The sequence below is a fragment of the Solenopsis invicta genome, chromosome 3 (assembly GCF_016802725.1).
Source record: "Solenopsis invicta isolate M01_SB chromosome 3, UNIL_Sinv_3.0, whole genome shotgun sequence".
Classification (NCBI taxonomy): Eukaryota; Metazoa; Arthropoda; class Insecta; order Hymenoptera; family Formicidae; genus Solenopsis; species Solenopsis invicta.
In genome coordinates this window covers 14,015,649-14,035,954 of record NC_052666.1, presented here as the reverse complement: position 1 = coordinate 14,035,954, position 20,306 = coordinate 14,015,649, and the positions used below count along the sequence as shown (strand labels likewise).

General features: G+C 37.3%; 3 protein-coding genes across 6 annotated transcripts in view; 1 reads left to right on the top strand and 2 right to left on the bottom strand.

The window, feature by feature from the left end:
- The window catches only part of LOC105196485 (sodium-coupled monocarboxylate transporter 1), a 459,320-nt gene that overhangs the window by 368,976 nt on the left and 70,038 nt on the right, over positions 1-20,306 (bottom strand). The gene's annotated exons all lie outside the window — the stretch shown is intronic.
- On the top strand, positions 1,941-4,779 carry LOC120357226. Of its 2 annotated transcripts, XM_039447237.1 has the most exons (2): positions 1,941-4,063; positions 4,421-4,779. In XM_039447237.1, coding segments are annotated over exons 1-2 (1,743 nt in total). In that variant the 5' UTR covers positions 1,941-2,321; the 3' UTR covers positions 4,422-4,779. The 2 variants fall into 2 exon arrangements, with proteins under 2 accessions (XP_039303171.1, XP_039303170.1); XM_039447236.1 differs by having other exon boundaries at positions 1,941-4,779.
- LOC105196488 lies at positions 10,113-15,142 on the bottom strand. The gene is made up of 3 exons (XM_011162446.1): positions 14,846-15,142; positions 10,549-10,794; positions 10,113-10,337 (listed from the first exon to the last, which is right to left on the bottom strand). The coding sequence occupies exons 1-3, from the start codon at positions 15,140-15,142 to the stop codon at positions 10,113-10,115; spliced, it is 768 nt and encodes a 255-aa protein (XP_011160748.1).

Sequence of the window (20,306 nt, the reverse complement as noted above, 5' to 3'; positions counted from 1 at the left end):
TTTTTTCGAGATAAAATCTCTAACTCCTCTTCTCCTTCCGAAATGTAGGGTCAGGACGAGCGCTTCCTGCGCACCACTAGGTAGCGAAACCCTGGTTTACTTCTCATCTTATCACGCACCTCTCCCAAAATCAGGGCGAGCGCTTCCTGGCTATCGCTAGGTGGCGAAACCCTGAGCATCCTTCTTCCAAAATTTAAATTTATTTCTGAAGAATAAAATCTCGTTTAATGTAAAATTTAAAAAATTACAAGCCTAGCGCTCTATTCCAGTCTAACTTGCTTACATTGGTCTGAACGAAGATCCAACAAAATCACACTTATATAAGTATATTCAATAATTCATAACTAATTAGCTTGCTTATATTAGAAATTTTGGTAAAACTTTACAAAAGGGGAGCAGCCTCTGACGACCTTGACTTTGATATATGTTATCAATGGAAAGTATTAAGTGACATACAAAAAGTTTTGAGTAATGCTCACTTATTAAAAAAATATTAAAGAAAAAAAAATAGTTTTTCTTAATTATTTCACTAAATATTCATTTTACGAAAAAATGTGTCAAACGAAAAATGAAGCTAGTAATAAGCTCTATAAAAAAAGTTATATACATTTTTTATCTAACTTCAATACTTTAGTCGTTATAGTAAAAAAACTGTTTTAAAATAATTTTTTTTTTATTTTTAGTAGTTTTGCGTGAAAAGTAGATGCTAGGGCTCCGCCCCTCCCCCGCACCTCTTCCCCGTATTTTTTCTAACCCACGTGTTCTCTGTATATTGTAGAAAAACTATTTTGTGTCAAAAAACCTTTCGACGTAAAACAGTTTTTCTACAATAACGACAAAAGTATTGAAATTAGATAAAATATGTATATGACTTTTCTTATAGAGCTTATTACTAGCTTCATTTTTTGTTTGATACATTTTTTCGTAAAATGAATATTTTCCAAAATAAGTAAGAAAAAGTGTTTTTTCTTTTGTAATATTTTTTTAATAAAAAGTGAGCATTACTTAAAACCTTGTGTATGTCACTCAGTACCTTCCCATTGATAACATATGTCAAGGTCAAGGTCGTCAAAGGCTGCTCCCCTTTTGTAAAGATTTACCGAAATTTCTTGTTTTTCTCTCTCTGCAATTCTATCTCTCTCTATCACCAAAAAATCTTATTACTATTGCCTCCTACTTTTCATTTTGAGCATTAGGTTCTTTACTAAGAAATCAGTAAACATAAAAATTAGACAACTGTTCTAATATTCTCGTGACAAGCTTACTAATTACTTATTTTCTAAAATGGACCATATAGAGCATGATGAAAGAAAAGAGGAAACGCGGAAGCCCACGCGGACATTCCCCGCAAAACTAATAACTAAACACGACATAATGGTGCATTTTAAAATCGCTAAAACGCTTGCCGGGCACTTTGTAATTTCATAATGTATATGATCTCATCTATTTTTGGTTTCTAGAAAATGTATTAATGAGTTAAAGATATTAAATACGAGCACTTTCATTACACACATACACGCGCGTATGCGCGCACGCACACGCACACGCACTCGTACTCGCACTCGTACTCACACTCGCACTAGCACATACGAGGTGTGATCAAAAAGTAAGGTGACTTTTCATTTTTATAAAAAAATATTCATTTATTCATCCAAAATTATGTTATCCCCTTCAAAATAATCCCTCTCTGATACAATGCATTTATGCCAGCGCTTTTTCCAGTCGTCAAAACATTTCTGAAATGCACTTTTGGGTATTGCCTTGAGCTCCTCCAGCGATGCAGCCTTAATCTCCTCAATCGTCGCAAATCTTCGTCCTTTCATAGGCCTTTTCAATTTTGGGAAGAGGAAAATGTTTCGTCACCAGTTATAACCCTTTTGAGCAGATCAGGATCATCATTGACGTCGTTCAACATGTCTTGGGCAATGTTCATGCGACGCTGCTTCTGATCAAAATTAAGGGGGTTTCCCCGTTTGACGGTTTGAAAAAATCGAATTTTTTTTGCATTTTTTTATAGTTTATGATCCTAAAAATATGTGTGCAAAGCCATTTTACGAAATTCGCAAAATTGCCAAAGATATAGAGGTTCAAAAGTCCCGCCTCCCGTGCGGCTCGCCGGCTCAGATTGCCGCGCAGGAGACCGATGAGATTCTAGTCAGGTAAGGCCGTACATTACCGTCTGAAGGTCTTGTACCTGCCTTGGAGGAAGTCTTTGTCCATATTGAAAAGCGTCCATATTGAAAATTTGAGGCAAACGACCGTTAGGATCTCTCATTCTGCTCTCGACATCGAAGCGAAACACGTGTATTTTCGGAGTGAATATGGATAAAAAAGGACAACGTGGTGGTCACGGGCGCAGATCAGTGGCAAAAAAACGGAAATTTTTTTACAATCAACATACTGCTGAACAGGAGACAAGCTTTGCAAGTACATCTGCAGAAAAATTGAAGAAATCAGGGAATGCAGAAATTCCTATTCACAAAGAACACGGTTACTGCATTTTAAATTTCTTTACTGTTTTTTCTGCTATAAGTGTTCTTGTTGTTTGTAAAAAATGTGGAAAAGATATATCGTTTTTGGAAACAAACAGTCGTGGTTTAGGCTTTAAAATAGCCGTTCAGTGCAGTTGTGGTACTACATATATTGATTCCTGCCCTCAAATTCAGCATGCGTTTGAAATTACTCGCAGAATAGTATTTGCCATGCGACTTTTAGGCATTGGCAAAAATGGACTTGATTTATTTTGTGGAATCATGGATATTGGACAAGGACTCGCTTGGAATACATATTATTATTGTCTTGAGAATATTTATCATGCGAGTCAAGCAGTTTTTAATATCGTGACGAAAACAGCTGTTGAGGAAGAAAATACAAAGAATATAAATAAAGGAAATCCACCTTCAGAATTAACTGTATCTGGCGATGGTACATGGAAAAAACGTGGCTTTAGCTCGTTGTTTGGTGTCACGACGCTCATTGGCATTTACAGCAACAAAGTCATAGATGTAATTATAAAATCGAGTTTTTGTAAGGCATGCTCTACGTGGGAAAAAAAGATCGGCACTCCGGAGTACGACAATTGGAAAAGTATTCATGAGGAAGAATGCACATCTAATCATAATGGTTCGGCAGGCAAGATGGAGGTTGATGCAGTAAAAGAAATGTTTTCACGATCGGAGGTCCAGTATAATGTTAAATATATTACTTATGTTGGAGATGGCGACAGCAAGACTTTCAAAACTGTGTCAGAAGCAATGGTGTACGGTGAAGATCATCCGGTAAAAAAAAAGAAATGCGTCGGTCATGTGCAAAAACGTATGGGTACACGTTTACGCAATGCGAAGAAAAAGTATAAAGGCATCGGCGGAAAAGGATCATGGAAATTGACAGATAAAGTAATAAATGAACTAACTACTTATTATGGCTTGGCAATAAGGAGAAACCCGGATTCATTGGAAAAAATGAAAGAAGCTATATGGGCCACCTATGATCATAACAGATCGACCGATGCAAATCCACACCACACGCGCTGCCCCGAAGGCGCTACTAGCTGGTGCGCTTGGCGTAAAGCGGAAGCTGAAGGACAACTTAGTACATTCAAGCATACTAAACCACCATTAAGCGATGAAGTGCTAAAAGTTATTAAGCCTATTTACGAAGATCTAACAGCAGATAATTTATTAGAGCGATGCGTTGGATGTTTTACACAAAACAACAACGAGAGTCTGAATTCGCTAATTTGGACATTCGCTCCAAAGCATATGCACAGCGGCAAAAAAACTGTAGAAATCGCCACTTATTTAGCTGTGTGCATCTTTAATGAAGGTTTTAATAGCATATTACACATGCTGAATGTGATGGGAATTAAAATTGGAATTAAAATTGGAAACGTTTCAAAAACATTCGCTGCAATGAGAGACAACTGCCGCATATACCATTCCGAGAAGAAGGCGTGGCAGGAGTCTAAAGAGGCTAGAATTGCTCGCAGACAAGAACAAGCTGCTCAAAACGATTATTTTGAAGCTGAGGAAGGCATATTGTATGGTCCTGGCATAGCTGATTAGTAAGTAACAATGAAAAATCAATCATTATCTAATCGTAAACTTTAAAAGCGTTTTTCTCGAAATGACATTTTTTAAGACGGGCGCAGTAATTTCTCGGAAACTACTAGGCTAATCGGGCACAAGTTTTGCACACTTGTTCAGTATATGACTGGCTATGATCGGTGCCTCTAACTTTGTTTTAAGCTGCAAAAAAATAATTTTTTCGGACCAGAAAAGGCTAAAATTTTTCTGAAAAAACCGGAATTTTTGTTTCAAGTGCCGCCATTTTGTAAATTTCAGTGTGTTTTTGATAACCGTGGCACCGATCATAGCCACACATTTAACAATGAAAATGATCTTTGGTTTTTTAATTTCAGACGACGGAGACAGCCGCTACAGGTGCGCCCGACTAAACAAAATTTTTCAAAGAAGGCTTGCATCGTCAGCTTTAACTGGGATTTATTATTAATAAAAACGTCTACAAAAAATTTTTTTATTACTTTAAATATACTTCAACACATATGTAAAACGCCACATGTGTCAAGCTTCTAGTTACCTTTATTTAAATTCGTAAAAATCGCGTTAAAAGTCGGTGTTCAAACGGGGAAACCCCCTTAAGCAGTTTTGGAACGAATTTCGCTGACACACTTGTCATACCCAAAACATCCGTTAAAATTGATTGGCATGAGCCAAACGATATGTTAAGATCATCAGCTATTTCTCTAAGTGATTCGACGATTTTTCAACACAATTTCTTTCACTTCCTGAACATTTTCGTCGGTTTTTGACATGCTGGGGCGTCCAGAGTGAGGTTCATCGTTAACATTTTCTCGGCCCTCTTGGAATAACTTATACCATTTATAAACATTTTTTTTGTTCAAAGTTGACTCACCGTACGCCACTGTCAACATTTCAAGAGTTTTTGAACACTTAACACCATTTTTTACACAAAAATTAATACAAACTCTCTGCTCCATTATTTTCAACAGCAAAAAATCGCCGAGCACGCAAACACGAGTCTAACCTTTATGCCTCTCACATAAAAACAACACATGCTATATAGTCAAAACTGTGAACATATGATCGTGACGAGTGTACCAACACAAAAAAAAAAAATTTTGAAATTAGAGTGTATAGAGCGCGCAAAATTCGAAAAGTCACCTTATTTTTTGATCACACCTCGTACTCACACACACACACACTCACTCACACCACGCAACGCTCTAATTCACGCATCCTTCCACACATACCTCAATAAAAGACAAGAGAAAAAGCTTTGCACATTCGAAACTTTTAAAAATAATACCAGTCCACATTTCTCTTAAAATTTGTTGTCAATTAAATAAGGGAGATTCTCTATTTAAGTGATAACTGGTGACAGCGGCCGAAAAATTACAATATACCAATTACACCGCCAATTTACAAACCGGCGGACGTGACAGTGTAACTTCATTGTAACCAATATATGAGATATTAGCCATATTAAAAGATTGAAATGGATTTAAAAGTGAGTGCCGGCGCCACCACTAGGCGGCCACGCCGCGGACGATCTTCTCGTGAGTCGAGTGCAGCCACAGACGTTATATCTAGGTCCCATCGCGGCTAACTTCCCAACTCATACTTCAGTGAAGTTTATGAGCTGCTTGTTGTAACTTTGAGACGAATACTCATTCTCATTCTTTTCAAACGTGACGTGTGCGTGGAACGCTGTTCCACATAAAATTTTATATTTTTACATGTAAATAACAATTTGTATTGTTACTTAATCTTGTACATAAATGCTTAATTTAAATTTAATCTTTTTTTAATCCCTTTTAACGAAAAAGATACAACAAGTATCTTTTTTGTAAAATAAACATTTTTTTACGTTTACATTAATGTATTTTGTTTTAATAAATCTATCTGGATTCTGATCTTATTTTCAATCGGTCTTAATACCGTATTTTTGGTGCAAAAATCCTAATCAATTCATATTACTTCTTTTTAATCGGTTTTAATTTCGTCCATTTTCGGCAGGAATAATTAAAAATCATTTTTGTATCAAGAATTTATCACAAAATCATCATAAAAAGATGTATCGAATAATTAATGATTTTTCAAAAAATGACTTGATCTTGATGTCATCATGATCTTATTATGATTCCGTGTTCTACCTAAGATACTTGTAAAAAAGAAACGTGGTACCTATAGTCAAACGCCATTAATGTTACGATTTGTTCACTCAGCGAAATTGATTCTGTCCCTCGGAAAATTTTTCAAACTGAGAAGTCATCACTTTCTACATACTGCAGCTTATGATTAATGTAACGACTAGAGCTTATTGGTTGTTATGTTAATCATAAACTGTAAGTATGTAGAAAAATAGCGACTTTTCAGTTTGGAAAATTTTTTCGAAAGACATCTATCAATTTCGCTCGTGTACATACCTCGTTGATTGAAGTGGTAGGGTGCCCCCACAGAGTTTAGAAGATCCAGAGAATTCAATCGAACCTTGATTACTTTTTCGCAACAATACTTTACAGTTTTTGCAGTAAACTCCTTTCACGGATATTATATATGCTCTTTTAAAAGAATTATTACTATTCCGGCTTAATGTCTGTTTCAAATCAGACGAATATAGTTTGAGTTAAAAATTGTAAAAATTAAAAATTATTATTTGGTACGAAAAACCACTATGACTGATATAGGCCTTCTATTTTTGTGAGTTTTAATTACGGTAAACAACAAAATCAAATCTTCTTATATTTTAATAGTATGATGTTTATATAAGCTACAAATTCTTTAATATTCGTGTAATCGTCGGATCTGAAAGCACGACGTGCGCATTCCCCAAAAACTAATTATTTCCAATGTTACAATTAAGAACAAATTAACAACAAATTCTGGTATTCTTTTGTTCTATATAGCCACTTTGTATATCTTTCTTAATATGAGTCATTTCCTAATATCTTTCCTAATATAAGTTCAATGTAAATTAGTTTCCTGCTTAAATTATTTATATTTAATTTATTAAATATACATATAAGTCATTTAAATTATTAATAATTAAATTAAACAATTAAAAATAAGTACAAAGACTAATAACAATCAACGCGGTTAGCAATGCGCACAACAAAATATCAAAAATAGACAAAAAATCCTTTGTTTTATTGTACCTAGTACAGCCATGTTAATAACGCATATAGCAATAGGAAATTAAGATTCCTATTGCTATGCATACGCGCAGCGAATTCAAATTCCGCATATACAAAAGAATCGAAAGACGTTGATGGTCTATCGGGCTTCCGGCCAGAAATACCATCGCGCTACGCCAGCTACTGCTGAGTCGCTTTTCGGTATTCGGATTTCGGCTAACCGTGGGAGCTGCATACTGCAGGAACACGATTGGCCAAACCAAACGACAAATTTCTGCATAAATATCGCAACAAAATCGAAAAGCGACGGAAGAGTTTAACAAACAGCTATCCGGTGTGTTACTCGCCGTGCGTGACTTACACGTCGAGCCTATAACACAATCCGGAGATAAGAGCCAACCTATATACGAGTATACCGGGCCGTCCAGGAAGAAAGTGACACGCCTCGACACTGAGCAAGTGTAACAAGGCATATTAGAAAAAATATACATTTATGTTAACGTTGGAACAGCAAATGTTTCATCTTCGACCACCTAGCGGCTCTTCCTAAGAGTCCTAATTCCTAAGGCGCTGTAAATAATCCCACAATACCTACCAACGTGCCTGGACCGCCACCGGGTACAACAGTTTATTCAATACAAGTTTAAACGTTTTGACTCTTCTTTAGAGTCATCATCAACTTAATAATAAGTTTCAACAACAAAAATTTAATAAAATATTAATTCATCGTCGGTTCGGTGTGCGGACGAGTCACTCACGGTTTGCCGAACCCGAAGTGCTACTTTCCCACCGTGTATATTATGAAAGAAAATGGTTTGATCCCTTTATAAATATATGCGAAGTACTGCATAAGTTAATCTAAGTAAGTAAAAAATTCATCAAATGACTCATCCCAAAATGCCGACGAGGACCAATGAAACAATGGATTGTAATTCAGTGAAACTTTTTTAATCCTTAACAATTAAGATTCCGTTTCACTGTAACGTGATGTTTCTCACAGCGTTACTTCTAAGTGACTAATCGTTAAGCATGAGATCCAAATGGTTATATCATTACAAATACAGAAAGCCTGCAAATCAGAGAAACAAAAATAATTCATAACGGTTAAAGTGAGAAGGAAAAACAAATTAAAGTGTTTTTTGCCGTTGAGCAATAACAATTAAATAAGTCATAAAATATAAATAATTTACATACAAAAACTATTACAATTGTATAAATAAATTATATAGACTAAGCCCAACATATAAAATAAACTTTATTTTGCTTATAAAAAGAAATAAAATTTTTGAAAAGAGTAGGTAAGTGGTGGGAGAAAATATAAAAGAAGAAATTTAAAAAAATTTTTATCATTGTTATAAAGTACTCTTCAAGCCATTTAACTTTTAATCAAAACATTTTTTTCTGTTTCTTAAAGTTATATGCTTTGAATAAAGAAACCTGATTTTCTTTAAAGGAATATTTTACCCCCTAAAAGTGAGATTGGACGCTTATAAAAAAAATAAATGTCCCATATTTTTATCTGTACTATAATATATTAAAGGCTCGACAAAATTGGAGAAGAATACTTCCGTAGCGCACGGACGGGTGCGCGTACTAGCGTGTAGAGACGTTTTTAATTATTTTTGGAAAATGTCGGAACAGAACTTCATCATAAGTCGTGGAATTTGTAATAAAATAAGCTTTTTCCTTGTTTTTTCTTATAAACAAAATAAAACTTATTTTAAATTAAAATTTAATTTAAGCTCTGTTTATACTAACGCAATATTACTTTGTCAAAACAGGTTAATTGAGAGCAAAACAAATGTAGATATTAATAATAAAATATATAATTGTCATTTGTGGTTAGGAAGCTCGTCACCGAGAGTCCTTGGCAGAAACCAAGCTCACTTAATTTTGGTTCGGAACGAATGGTATGCGTTTTCTTGTACGGACGAGGGGTTTAGAGAAGAAGCCTTGTTTGTGGAAACGGCGGCGCTTATAATAGTAACTATAGTAGTAACTTCTTTATTCGATCCCCACAAAGTTATAAATCTTTTTTTATCTGTACAAAAAGTTTAACTATACCTTACATACTAAACTTAACGACTAACTTAACCTATTTTAGCCTAATCGCTCGCTCGATTTACACACGCACACACGGGGACTTCCGTTTTTGTCGAAAGAACTCCGATCCAACATAATATCTATCAATTTTACTCTGGCTTCCTTTACCGTACATCTCTACAGTTACCCTCCCCGAGACAGCACTCTCTCTTTCCCACATACTCACTCACTCTTCCTCCCTCTCCCACTCACTCACTCACACACTCTTACTCATCTCTCAATCTCTTTCTCTCTCCACCTCTTTTTTACCATACGCCTCTTCCCTAAATCTCTCCAGCTTCAATATCCATTCCTCCCCTTTTCCCTCCTCACCCAACACCTCCTCCACACGTTCCTCCCATGCCCCTCTTGCTCCCCATCTACCACATTCCTTCCACACGTGTTCCCAAATCTCTTCCTCTCTTCCGCACAGCCTGCACAACCTGTCCTCCTCTTTTCCCCAGCATATTCCCTCTTTTACTCCCTCCCCCAACCTATATTTTGCAATTCTCCCCTATCTGTTTTCTGTCCACCCCTTCTTTAAGTAGCCTAGGATTCCCACTTCCTTCACCCTATTATACCATTTATTGTAACTTGAGCCAGTAATACTTTCCCACCTCTTTTTCCTTTACTCCTCTATATCCTTCCCCTCCAGCTCTTCGAAAGCAAAACTCCTCTCTTCTCTTCTCTCCTCTTTTTCAATAATCTCCCAGCCTCTTTCCTCAAAAAATTCTCTTCTTTCCCTTTCCCACTCCGATAGCTTCCCTTCCCTCTTTATTCTCCTTCTCATTTCTTCCCAGCATCTTCTTGCCAACTCACTTCCCCTCCTTTCCGCCAGCCTCTCCTCAAAATTTCATGCTCTCCTCTCCGCCCTAGTTCTCAGCTTCTCTCTTTGCAACTCCACTTTAATCATATAGCCTAAGATTCTCCAGTTCACTCCTAACAGCCACCTCAAGTACTTCTCCTGCACCTTTTCCATCTGATCCCTTTTCCTCCACCCCCATACCTCTACCCCCATACCCCATACGCCATAATCGTCCACCAACATATCGACATCCAAATTCTTCTCTCCCAATCCCTGCCAAACCTACTCTTACCTATTCCTCATACCTGCCCCATCACCGTCATTCCATTCTTCATCCTGTCTCTTACTTGCTTCCCCTGCCCCCCATTCTTTTGAGAAACGTACCCAAAGTATTTACATTTACTGACCTTTTTCACTTCTTTTCCCTCTCATTTCCAACGTATCATCTTCCTTCAACTCCCGCCCTTCTTCCAAATCTCATTACTTTCGACTTTTCCACATTCACTACCAACCCTTTTTTTATCATATATCTTTTTAGCCTTGCCATCATTGCCCGCATTCCCTCCTCATCCTCTGCTAATAGCACTAAATCATCAGCAAACGCTAATGTGTATACTTTCTCTCCTCCCAGCCTAACTCCTCCCCATAGTCCCTTCCTCAGCTCTTCTTTCAAGTCTGCCGTTACTAAATTAAAAAGACCCGGACTTAGTAGGCATCCCTGCCTAATCCCCTACCCGTCCAGAACACATCACTTAAATCCCCTCCTATCTTCATCCTACTCTTAGTTTTCCTTACCATCTCCTCACACTTCCTTACAAATTCTTCAGTAATTCCCCTCTTTCTCTCATTGCCCTTCCCAACACTTCTCTGTCCACAGAATCAAACGCGACCTTAAGGTCAACAAAAGAGGCTACCAGCTTTCCCTTCTCTTTACTCAGCTGCTTATTCAACAAGTAGTTTAATACGTAAATATTATCTAACGTCCCCATTCCTAAACGCCATTTGATTCTGTGGTACCATACCCCCCTCTTCTACTTCCCTCTCCACCTTATCTACCACTATCGAAGCGTATATTTTTTACAGCGACGCCATCAATGTAATTCCCCTGTAGTCCTCCCGTGTAGTTTCCTATCCCTCTCATCCCTCTTTCTAATCGGTATAATCAATCCCTCATTCCAATCCTCAATCCACTCCTCTTTTTTCCATACTCTATTATCTACCTCCCATAAGACCCCCTCTATCCTTTCCCCCTCCATATCTCCATACTTTCCAAGGAATCCCATTCCCCTCCCCCCACTGCCTTCCCCACCTTTACTCTTCCTATCGCCCTTCTAACTTATTCCCTTGTAATCCCTCCTTCGTCCCCCTTTTTTTCTCTTCTCGTTCCTCTTACTACTCTTCCCTCCACCCCCCCGCCCCTAACAAACCCATAAAATATTCTACTCAATCCCCCATCTCAATCATATCATTTGCAAATCTCTCCTTACTTCTTTCTCTATTCACCACCTTCTATACTTGCCTCTCTGTCCTCGCACTCTTTGCCATCTTCATCCACTTCTCCTTTTCTTTCTCCTTCTTCTTCTGACATAATAAATTGTGCGCTCTTTTAGCTTCCCTAAACTTTTCTTTTCTCTCCTCTTTTTTCTTCATTTTCCCAGCATCTTTCTCACCCCTCTTTTGCTTTTCCCTGCAGTCCAAGTCTCACCATCCTCTTTTCCCACTCCCCTCACCTTCTTTCTGCCCCTTTTTCCATATCCCCTGTACCTTTCCCTACCGTAAAAGTAGTATGTGATGAAACCATATACGATCGTATATGATATTGTTATATGTGTTTTTGAGACGCGATCGTATGAGCATAATATACGATTCATATATCTATCGCATACAAAAAAAGCGCAAAGTTTCTTTGAAATATCTACATAAATATGTATTATACACTACTCAAAAAAAATAGGGAACACTTTCCAGACACCAAAAATAAGGCTATTTTCAAATGACTGTAACTCTGTGAAAAATCATCGTAGATAAAAAATAAAAAATACATTTTGAAGCTTCAAGATCAAGCTTTAACGCACTACCAGCAGATTTTCAAAATACTTTTAACTTCCTTGTCTTATGCAGTAAAAAAACACCTTGTTTTGTTCGTTAAAATTTTGTATTTTTAACACTTTGCAGCTCGACCAACAAATTTTTTTCGAATAATTCAAGTAAAGCTTCATAAACTACAACATTTTACCTACAAAATGCTTTTCATAAAATTTCTCTACGATATTTTTTGACCGAATTACGCAACTTTGAAGCTAAACCTGCATTTTTTACAAATAATATCCGTACTCCGTGAAAAATCATCGTAGACAAAAAATCAAAAAACCATTTTAAAGCTTGAAGTTTCAGCTTTAACATGTTACTAATAGTTTTCAAAAATTTTCTTAATTTTTTAGTACTATGCCCCAAAGAAGATACACTGTTTTTTCCTTAAAATTACGTATTTTTAACCTGTAGCTCAATAAAAAATTTTTTCTCGACAAATCCAATGCAAGTGCTATAAAGTATGACATTTTCTCTACAAAATGCTTTTTTCTTAATTTTTTCTACGATTTTTTTTTGACCGAGTTACAAGACTTCAAAAAAATACATTTTTCACGGTACATTTTTCCGAAAAATGACGTCTACCTCCGACATTAGCATTACCCAATGTGCACCACGTGGATGTTGCTGGTCGAATTTTTGCACATCGTGTGTATGTGTGTGTGTGCGTGTGCGTGCGTGCGTGCGTGTGCGTGCGTGTGTGTGTGTGTGTCTGTGTGTGTGTGTGTGTGTGTGTGTGTGTGTGTGTGCGCGCGCGAGCGCGCGCGCGCGCGCGAGTGTTCAATAATGTGTATTTTGCGTGTGTTCATTATATCAACGATATTCTACGACCACACGTTTTGCTATTAAATCGAACCTGTCGGAATTTTATTTTCATGCAGGACAACGCTCGACCTCATACGACGAATATAACGCGACGTTATACTAATGTCTTAATGCTTATGTCGGAGGTAGACATCATTTTTCGGAAAAATGTACTGTGAAAAATGTATTTCTTCGAAGTCTTGTAACTCGGTCAAAAAAAATCGAAGAAAATATTTTAAGAAAGCATTTTGTAGAGAAAATGTCATACTTTATGGCACTTGCATTGGATTTGTCGAGAACAAATTTTTTATTGAGCTACAGGCTGTTAAAAATACGTAATTTTAAGGAAAAAACAGTGTATCTTCTTTGGGGCATAGTACTAAAAAATTGAGAAAATTTTTGAAAACCATTAATAGCCTGTTAAAGCTGAAACTTTAAGCTTTAAAATGGTTTTTTGATTTTTTGTCTACGATGATTTTTCACGGAGTACGGATATCATTTGTAAAAAATGCAGGTTTAGCTTCAAAGTTGCGTAACTCGGTCAAAAAAAATCGTAGAGAAATTTTAAAAAAAGCATTTTGTAGGTAAAATGTTGTAGTTTATGAAGCTTTACTTGAATTGTTCGAAAAAAATTTATTGGTCGAGCTGCAAAGTGTCAAAAATACGAAATTTTAACGAACAAAACAAGGTGTGCTTTTTTACTGCATAAGACAAGGAAGTTAAAAGAATTTTGAAAATCTGCTAGTAGTGCGTTAAAGCTTGATCTTTAAGCTTCAAAATGCTTTTTTTATTTTTTATCTACGATGATTTTTCACCGAGTTAGTCATTTGAAAATAGCCTAATTTTTGGTGTCTGGAAAGTATTCCATATTCTTTTTTGTGTAGTGTATTACACCACATAATCCCAATGAGCAACACAATATTTTTATAATATTTTAAAAAACAATTTTTGCAAAAAAGTCCATTCTTAGGAATTTTTTTCGGAAATTCCCGTGCAGTCACCCATCCAAGTCGCGACCCCGGTGAACGTTGCTTGACTTCCAAGATCGCTGCGAACTGATCCTTCATGATGACCTGTGAATACTTTATGTGTATATAACTGATAAATCTGGTCAATATACGTTATCAGAAAAATAAAATATGTATAATTAAAGCATAATATTTATATTTAACATACAATATATAAAATTATTATTAATTTTATTAGTTAATAAAATAGTTCTTTTACTATTTTCACAAATGCGAAATAGCATCTAAAATAACTTTTGTTATTTGTTTAAATAAGAATGCAACTAAAAAATATATACAAAATACTCAAATTCAGTGAACGGCGTGCCGAATTAATTTTTAGTCATAACACAGTTCTAAATTGAAAAGATTTAAGTAAAGTATTTAAAAATCACACAAACAATACAAGCACGAAGATCTAGCTGCAACCGTTGAAAGCATTCTTGTTCAATTTGTATTGATACAGTAACGGTCAAAATATCTATCTACTACTTTAAAAAATATATGTTAATATAATAAAATAATTAAATTAAATATGAAAAAGTTTTTATTAAAAAACATTTAACAAATATTGTTTGCTCATTAGGATGTAACGATGCACACCCCTGAAAAATGATATGCATCGTCCCCGGCCGCCGACAACCGGAGAGAGAGCCGCCGGGCTATAACCGGGGGTGCCTCGGGCACCCAATTATAAAAATAATAAGAACTACGCGCGGTAAAACCGTGTCGAGCCATCGCGCGCGCCAAGTCGGCGCGCACGCGCAAACGAAGAAGCGCGCATTTGTCCCACTCCGGCGACCCCGCCGTCAAGCGCCGAAAATGACGGAGGCAAATGGAGTCGCCGGGTATATATAGGGCCGCGTGCTCCGATAGAGGCACCTGTTCTCCGTCAACCAGCATCACCCGCTGATCCGCTGCGCCTGACACCTCAGAGAATAAAAGTGGTCGAAGTTTGCTTGGCCACGGCGGAGGTACTCCGCAATTCTCGCACCGCTCCTTCCTCCGCATTCTCGTGAGCCCGAGCGTCCAACTCTCTTCTAGGTCCTTGGCGAGGGAAGGACCCCCGACCAGCTCTCGAGTCGCGGTCACCTCCGCTCCCCCACGGAACGCAAGTAAACGGAATCGCCGAGTTTTGGCCGAGGTACTTGACGCGTTCCGCGGCATCCCAGCCGCCATCGCCCCCAGCACGCACGCGGCCGCCCGGTCGCCCCGCCGATTCGCGCATCGCCACATCGCGACGCAGAGCTCCGCCCCATCACGTACCGATATACGCGGAAAAGCCGCGCCCGCGTCTAACCGTCACTCGCCGTTCCATCACCTGACGACATCTCGCGAACCTTATGTATATACTCCTGTAAATAGCCGCGTTTTCAAGATCCGTCCGTCCGCGCGCCGTCCAAATAAATTCATGTACGTTGTCCGTCCGTGCGCATCAAACCACTGTAATTTTTCCGTTTCGTAAAACTGAGATAATAAACGTATACAGATTTCATCAACGTATACAGATTTCATCTCGCACACCACCGCCTCGTCATTTACAAACACGACTCTTTCCTCGCTTCCCGTGCGAACCTTTTCTCTCGCACCGCTCCGACGAGCTGATCCGCGCGAAAGAAAAACGGTACATTACAGGATATAAATCGAGTTTTCTTCATTCATGAACCTATTTCGTCTAAAAGTATATATATGATTATATATTTTTCATTATTAATATCATTAATAATCTGTAAAAAGATTCAAATACTGCATAGATTACAAAAAATAAACTGATTTTAAATACATCGACAATATATGTATATTATCTAATGTGTAACAGCCAAAATAAAATAATTATTTATTTAGAATATATATAATTATAATTATTGCAAATAAATAAACAAATGTAAGATAATTTAAAAATCAAGTTAACATTTATTGTTGTTACGCGAGATAAAACTCGGTTTCAGAAAACTTTTTCAATGATGACTTCAATGATTTAATTAGAGTTCGCTTGGCAAAATATGCATGTATTTTGTATGAGATGTATATCGTATATAATGGATGTGCTATCGTATAGAATCATATATGATTCTTATACGATAAATCCGCATGTTTAACACGTGATTCTATATAATTTCCGCCCGTGATATGTAATTAGTATGTGATCACATAACAATCGTATGTCTAATAATGCGATTGCCATGTGGTCGCATACGAGTCATATAAAAATCGTATGTACCTTATACGCAATCTTATATGATTCGGAACATACGTCAAACATGTCACATGTGATTCCGAAACAAATGTCCAACGGTGATAAGTAATTCGTATACCAAATGTCTAATCATGCGATTAGCATGTGATCGCATACGATTTGTATAAGATTCGCATATAATTCTTATACGATCAGATATGATTCATATATCATTCGTATACTATTGATATATGATTCACATATCAAATTTACGGTAGGGTCTTCTTCAATTCCACCCAGCCTAAACTAACTCCGTCCCTCTTATCCATCCAAACTCTCTCTATTCTTTCCCCAAACTCTTTCTTTCCTTCTTCCGTCGATCTCCATTTTCTCACCCCACTCCCCTCTCTTCTGCACCTCCCCCCCCCTTTTTTTCAATTTCAACCACTACCGGGAAGTGGTCTGAATTCACTCTGTCCTCCACTTTCACTCTTACCACTCTCTCCCACACCTCTTCCTCCCCCATTACATAATTCGGCACCGAGTCCCCCCTCCCTCCTGACTAAATCCATTCTCCTTTTTCATCATCCTTCCAACACTCATTAAAAATAAACCACTCAACCTCCTTCAATTTCTTCACCAAGAAATTTCCCTCCGCGTTTATCTTCTTATCCTTCGATCTCCTTCTCTCCCCCTCCTTCTCTTTCTTATCTCCTCCCTCCCAGCGTCCTTTCAATTTTCCCGTTCTTGCGTTAAAATCTTCTCCCCCAATCAGCGTCCGTAAACCCTTCTCTTTCTTTTCCGTCCAATTTTTAATTTTGTTCCATTTTTCCTTTAAATCCCTGTTACTATAAGCCCCTACTATTCTCCAAATGTCCCCCCATATATTCTCATCCTACCCGCAATCAGACCTTCCATTGTCTCTCTGCTTCCCAATTCTGTTACCTCCAGCTCCTTTCTCACCCCCATTATCATCCCTCCCATTGCTTTCTCCTTCTTGTTCTTTTTTCACAACAATTGCACCGACCACCTGTAGCTCCTCGATAACCTATTTTTTATACGTTCCCAGCCCCTCCTCTCTAACCACGTAGAACTACGCTTCTCTTCAGCAAAACCACTACATCCCATCTCGCGATCTCTTTTCAAAAATCCATATCCTTGTTTCTCAACCCAGCCACATTCTAAAAAGCCACTCTAACTCTTTTCCATACTCTATTTTTCATACTCTAGCCGAGGGAGGGAGGGGGGGAGAGGTTGTGGGTGAAGATGGGAAAAAAGTAATTTTCCCCTCTTCACCCACAACCTCTCTCCCCTTCTCTCCTTCGGCTCCTTTGGCCCCCTGCACCCCTTTATTCCCTCTCCTTTACTCCTTCTCCTTTCTCTTCCCCCTACACTTTTTCCACCTCATTCCATCCCTCTCCTTCTCCCCTTCTCCTCTTCTCCTCTCACCTCTACATTCTCTCTTGCGCCCTCTCTCGCCCTTCCCCCAAGTTTTTCTTCATCTTTTCCCCTGCCTTTCTTCCCCACCCTTTTTTCATTACCTTCTCTTCCTTATCTCAGAATCACCATATTCCATTTATGAACGCCTTGTTCTTTCCTATCCATACCTTCGCTCCTTTTCTCTCCTCAGTTTTTACTATTTCCCTAAATCTCCACCTACTTTGCCTCTCCTTCCAAGTTAAGTCATCCCTTATCCATATATCTCCTCCTTTAATCCTTTTTTCTTCCTCATAACTTCTTTTTCATATTTTCCTGACCTCAATTTAACCACCGCAAAACCTCTCCATTTTCCCCTGCCTGCTTTCATTTTCCTCACTTCATTAACTTTTTTCTCTACCCCTATTTGATCAAATATTTTTCTAATCTTTCCCCCTACAGCTTCCCCCCCCTTTAAAGCCCTTTACTACTACATTCCTCCTTCTTTCTACTCTCTCTTTTCTTTCCCAAATTTTGTCCAGATTGTTAATCCTCTCTACTATTTTCTCCTCACCTTTCTTTCCTTCTCCCCTTTCTTTTTCCTTCCTACATTCTAACTTTCTCATTCTCCTCTCTAAATCTTCTACCTTTTCCCTCTTCTCCTGACTTTGCCCTTTCTCCATTTTCTTTTCTAGTTCGTCTATTCTTTTTTCCAACCTCTCCCTCTCCATCCTCCACTCCTCCTCCCTTTTCCTCATATTATCCAATTCTACCATAAAAACCGACATCCTATCCTCCATCCGCTCCTCCATTTTTTCCCACATACCTTTTAGCTCCTCCATCCATTTTTTGATCATCCCCACCGTAATTACCCAGTCGACACAATTTGTAACTGCTATATAATTTGAGAGTAACAGTTTATATAACAAATATTTCACAATATTTATATCACAGTTACTTTTATCTACTGCTTCTTTCTATTAAATATAAATGTGCAATTATTACATAGTATTAACACGATAAATATGTAATGCTCCAATATATAGTCAATATTGCAACATGATATTGTAGCAATATAAAATCAATATAATTAATTAATTAGTTACATAATAATACTATTACTATATAAAATTTAATTATTGGAACTATATAGACGTTTTATATTTTGATGACAGATTTTCTAATCTATACAATCGCCAGTTTTAATAATTAATATCTCAGTTTGCAAGGCAGAGCGACACTTTTCTATCAGATTCGTTCATTTTGAGCGAAAACGCGTCGATTGAGCCTAATTTCGTCCAAATCGGAGGTGAAGTGGGATATTCTGAACAATTACCGTTGATTTTTCTACATTAAATGTTAATATTACTGTAACGTAGAAGCAATTTTAAACAAAATATTATCGATATATGAAGTAACAAAAAATCTTGATCTACATCTTAATGATCAGACAATATTTTTTTAATTGCTTTTTCAATATTTAAAAAAATTTTTTTATTTTTAATTTAATTACTGTGTCATATTGACTTAATTGTTTCTAATTGTATTTTTATTTATACGAATGATAAAATAATTATTCCAAATGCTATTTCGCATTTTTAAAAATCAGTAAAATCTATATTTTTATATAAATATTGAAACTATATTTTTTATAAATATAAATATCAAAACTGTATTTTTATATAAATATAAAAACTATATGTATATATGTTTATATAAATATTATGCTTTAATTGTACATGTTTTATCTTTTTTACATATATTCATCTAATCTAGCAGTTATCCACGCGTTAGTATAAAGTGTTCACAGATCATCACAAGGGTTCCAGTTTGCAGCAGTTGCAGAAGTCAAACAACGTCCACCGCGGTCACGACTCGAATGAGTGGCCACTTGGGAATTTTCAAGAAAAAATTTCCGAGATTTCTTTTCGCAAAAAATGTTTGTGAAATGCTACGAAAACATGGTTTTGCATTAGAATTATGTGGTGTAACCATATTAATATTTACATTTTAGAGAAATTTTAACATTCAAGGGACATTAGACATTACTGCAAAGTCTCATTAATATTGCAATTAAATATTGCCTGAGATGTTGATACAATATTAGTGTGCTGTATGAGCTATGATCTACGGTGATTTATTTTAACATAAATATGTCGTTATTGTTACTTTCGAAAAAGGCGAAATTATAATATAGCTACAATATTGTAGCAACTTTCACGTTATATAAAACGAGATATTGAAATGTATAACTATTATATAGTGAACATATAACTGTGTCGACTGGGTAAATTTCCCCCCACCCCTTTTTCCGGCGACCTTTTACTCCTTTTGAACGCCAACTCCTCCTCCCACTCCGCTTGCCCTACCGTATCTCCATCCACCTCTCTCTTTCTTTTCCACATCTCCAACACCCCTACACTACCCATACGCTCCCTTCCTCTCTCCCTTTCCTCCTTCTTACTTTTCTTCATCCTCAATTTCCCCGTCTCCATCCTTTACGCTTTTCTAATCTAATCCTCCGCCTTAGTTCACTTACTCTCCTTCTTACCTCTATTCTCGGTTTCTCTCTTCGGTTTCCACTCTATCACCCTTCGTATTCTGCGCTCATGCGTATGCGCCTAAACCTCGTCACCGCGACTTCTTGCACGCCCTCTACAATCTTGCCTTCACCGCGCCCGCACCACGTTCGCACTCTTCCCCTCTTGCTTTCCGCCCCACCTCGTTGCTATCACACACTCTGCACTACCT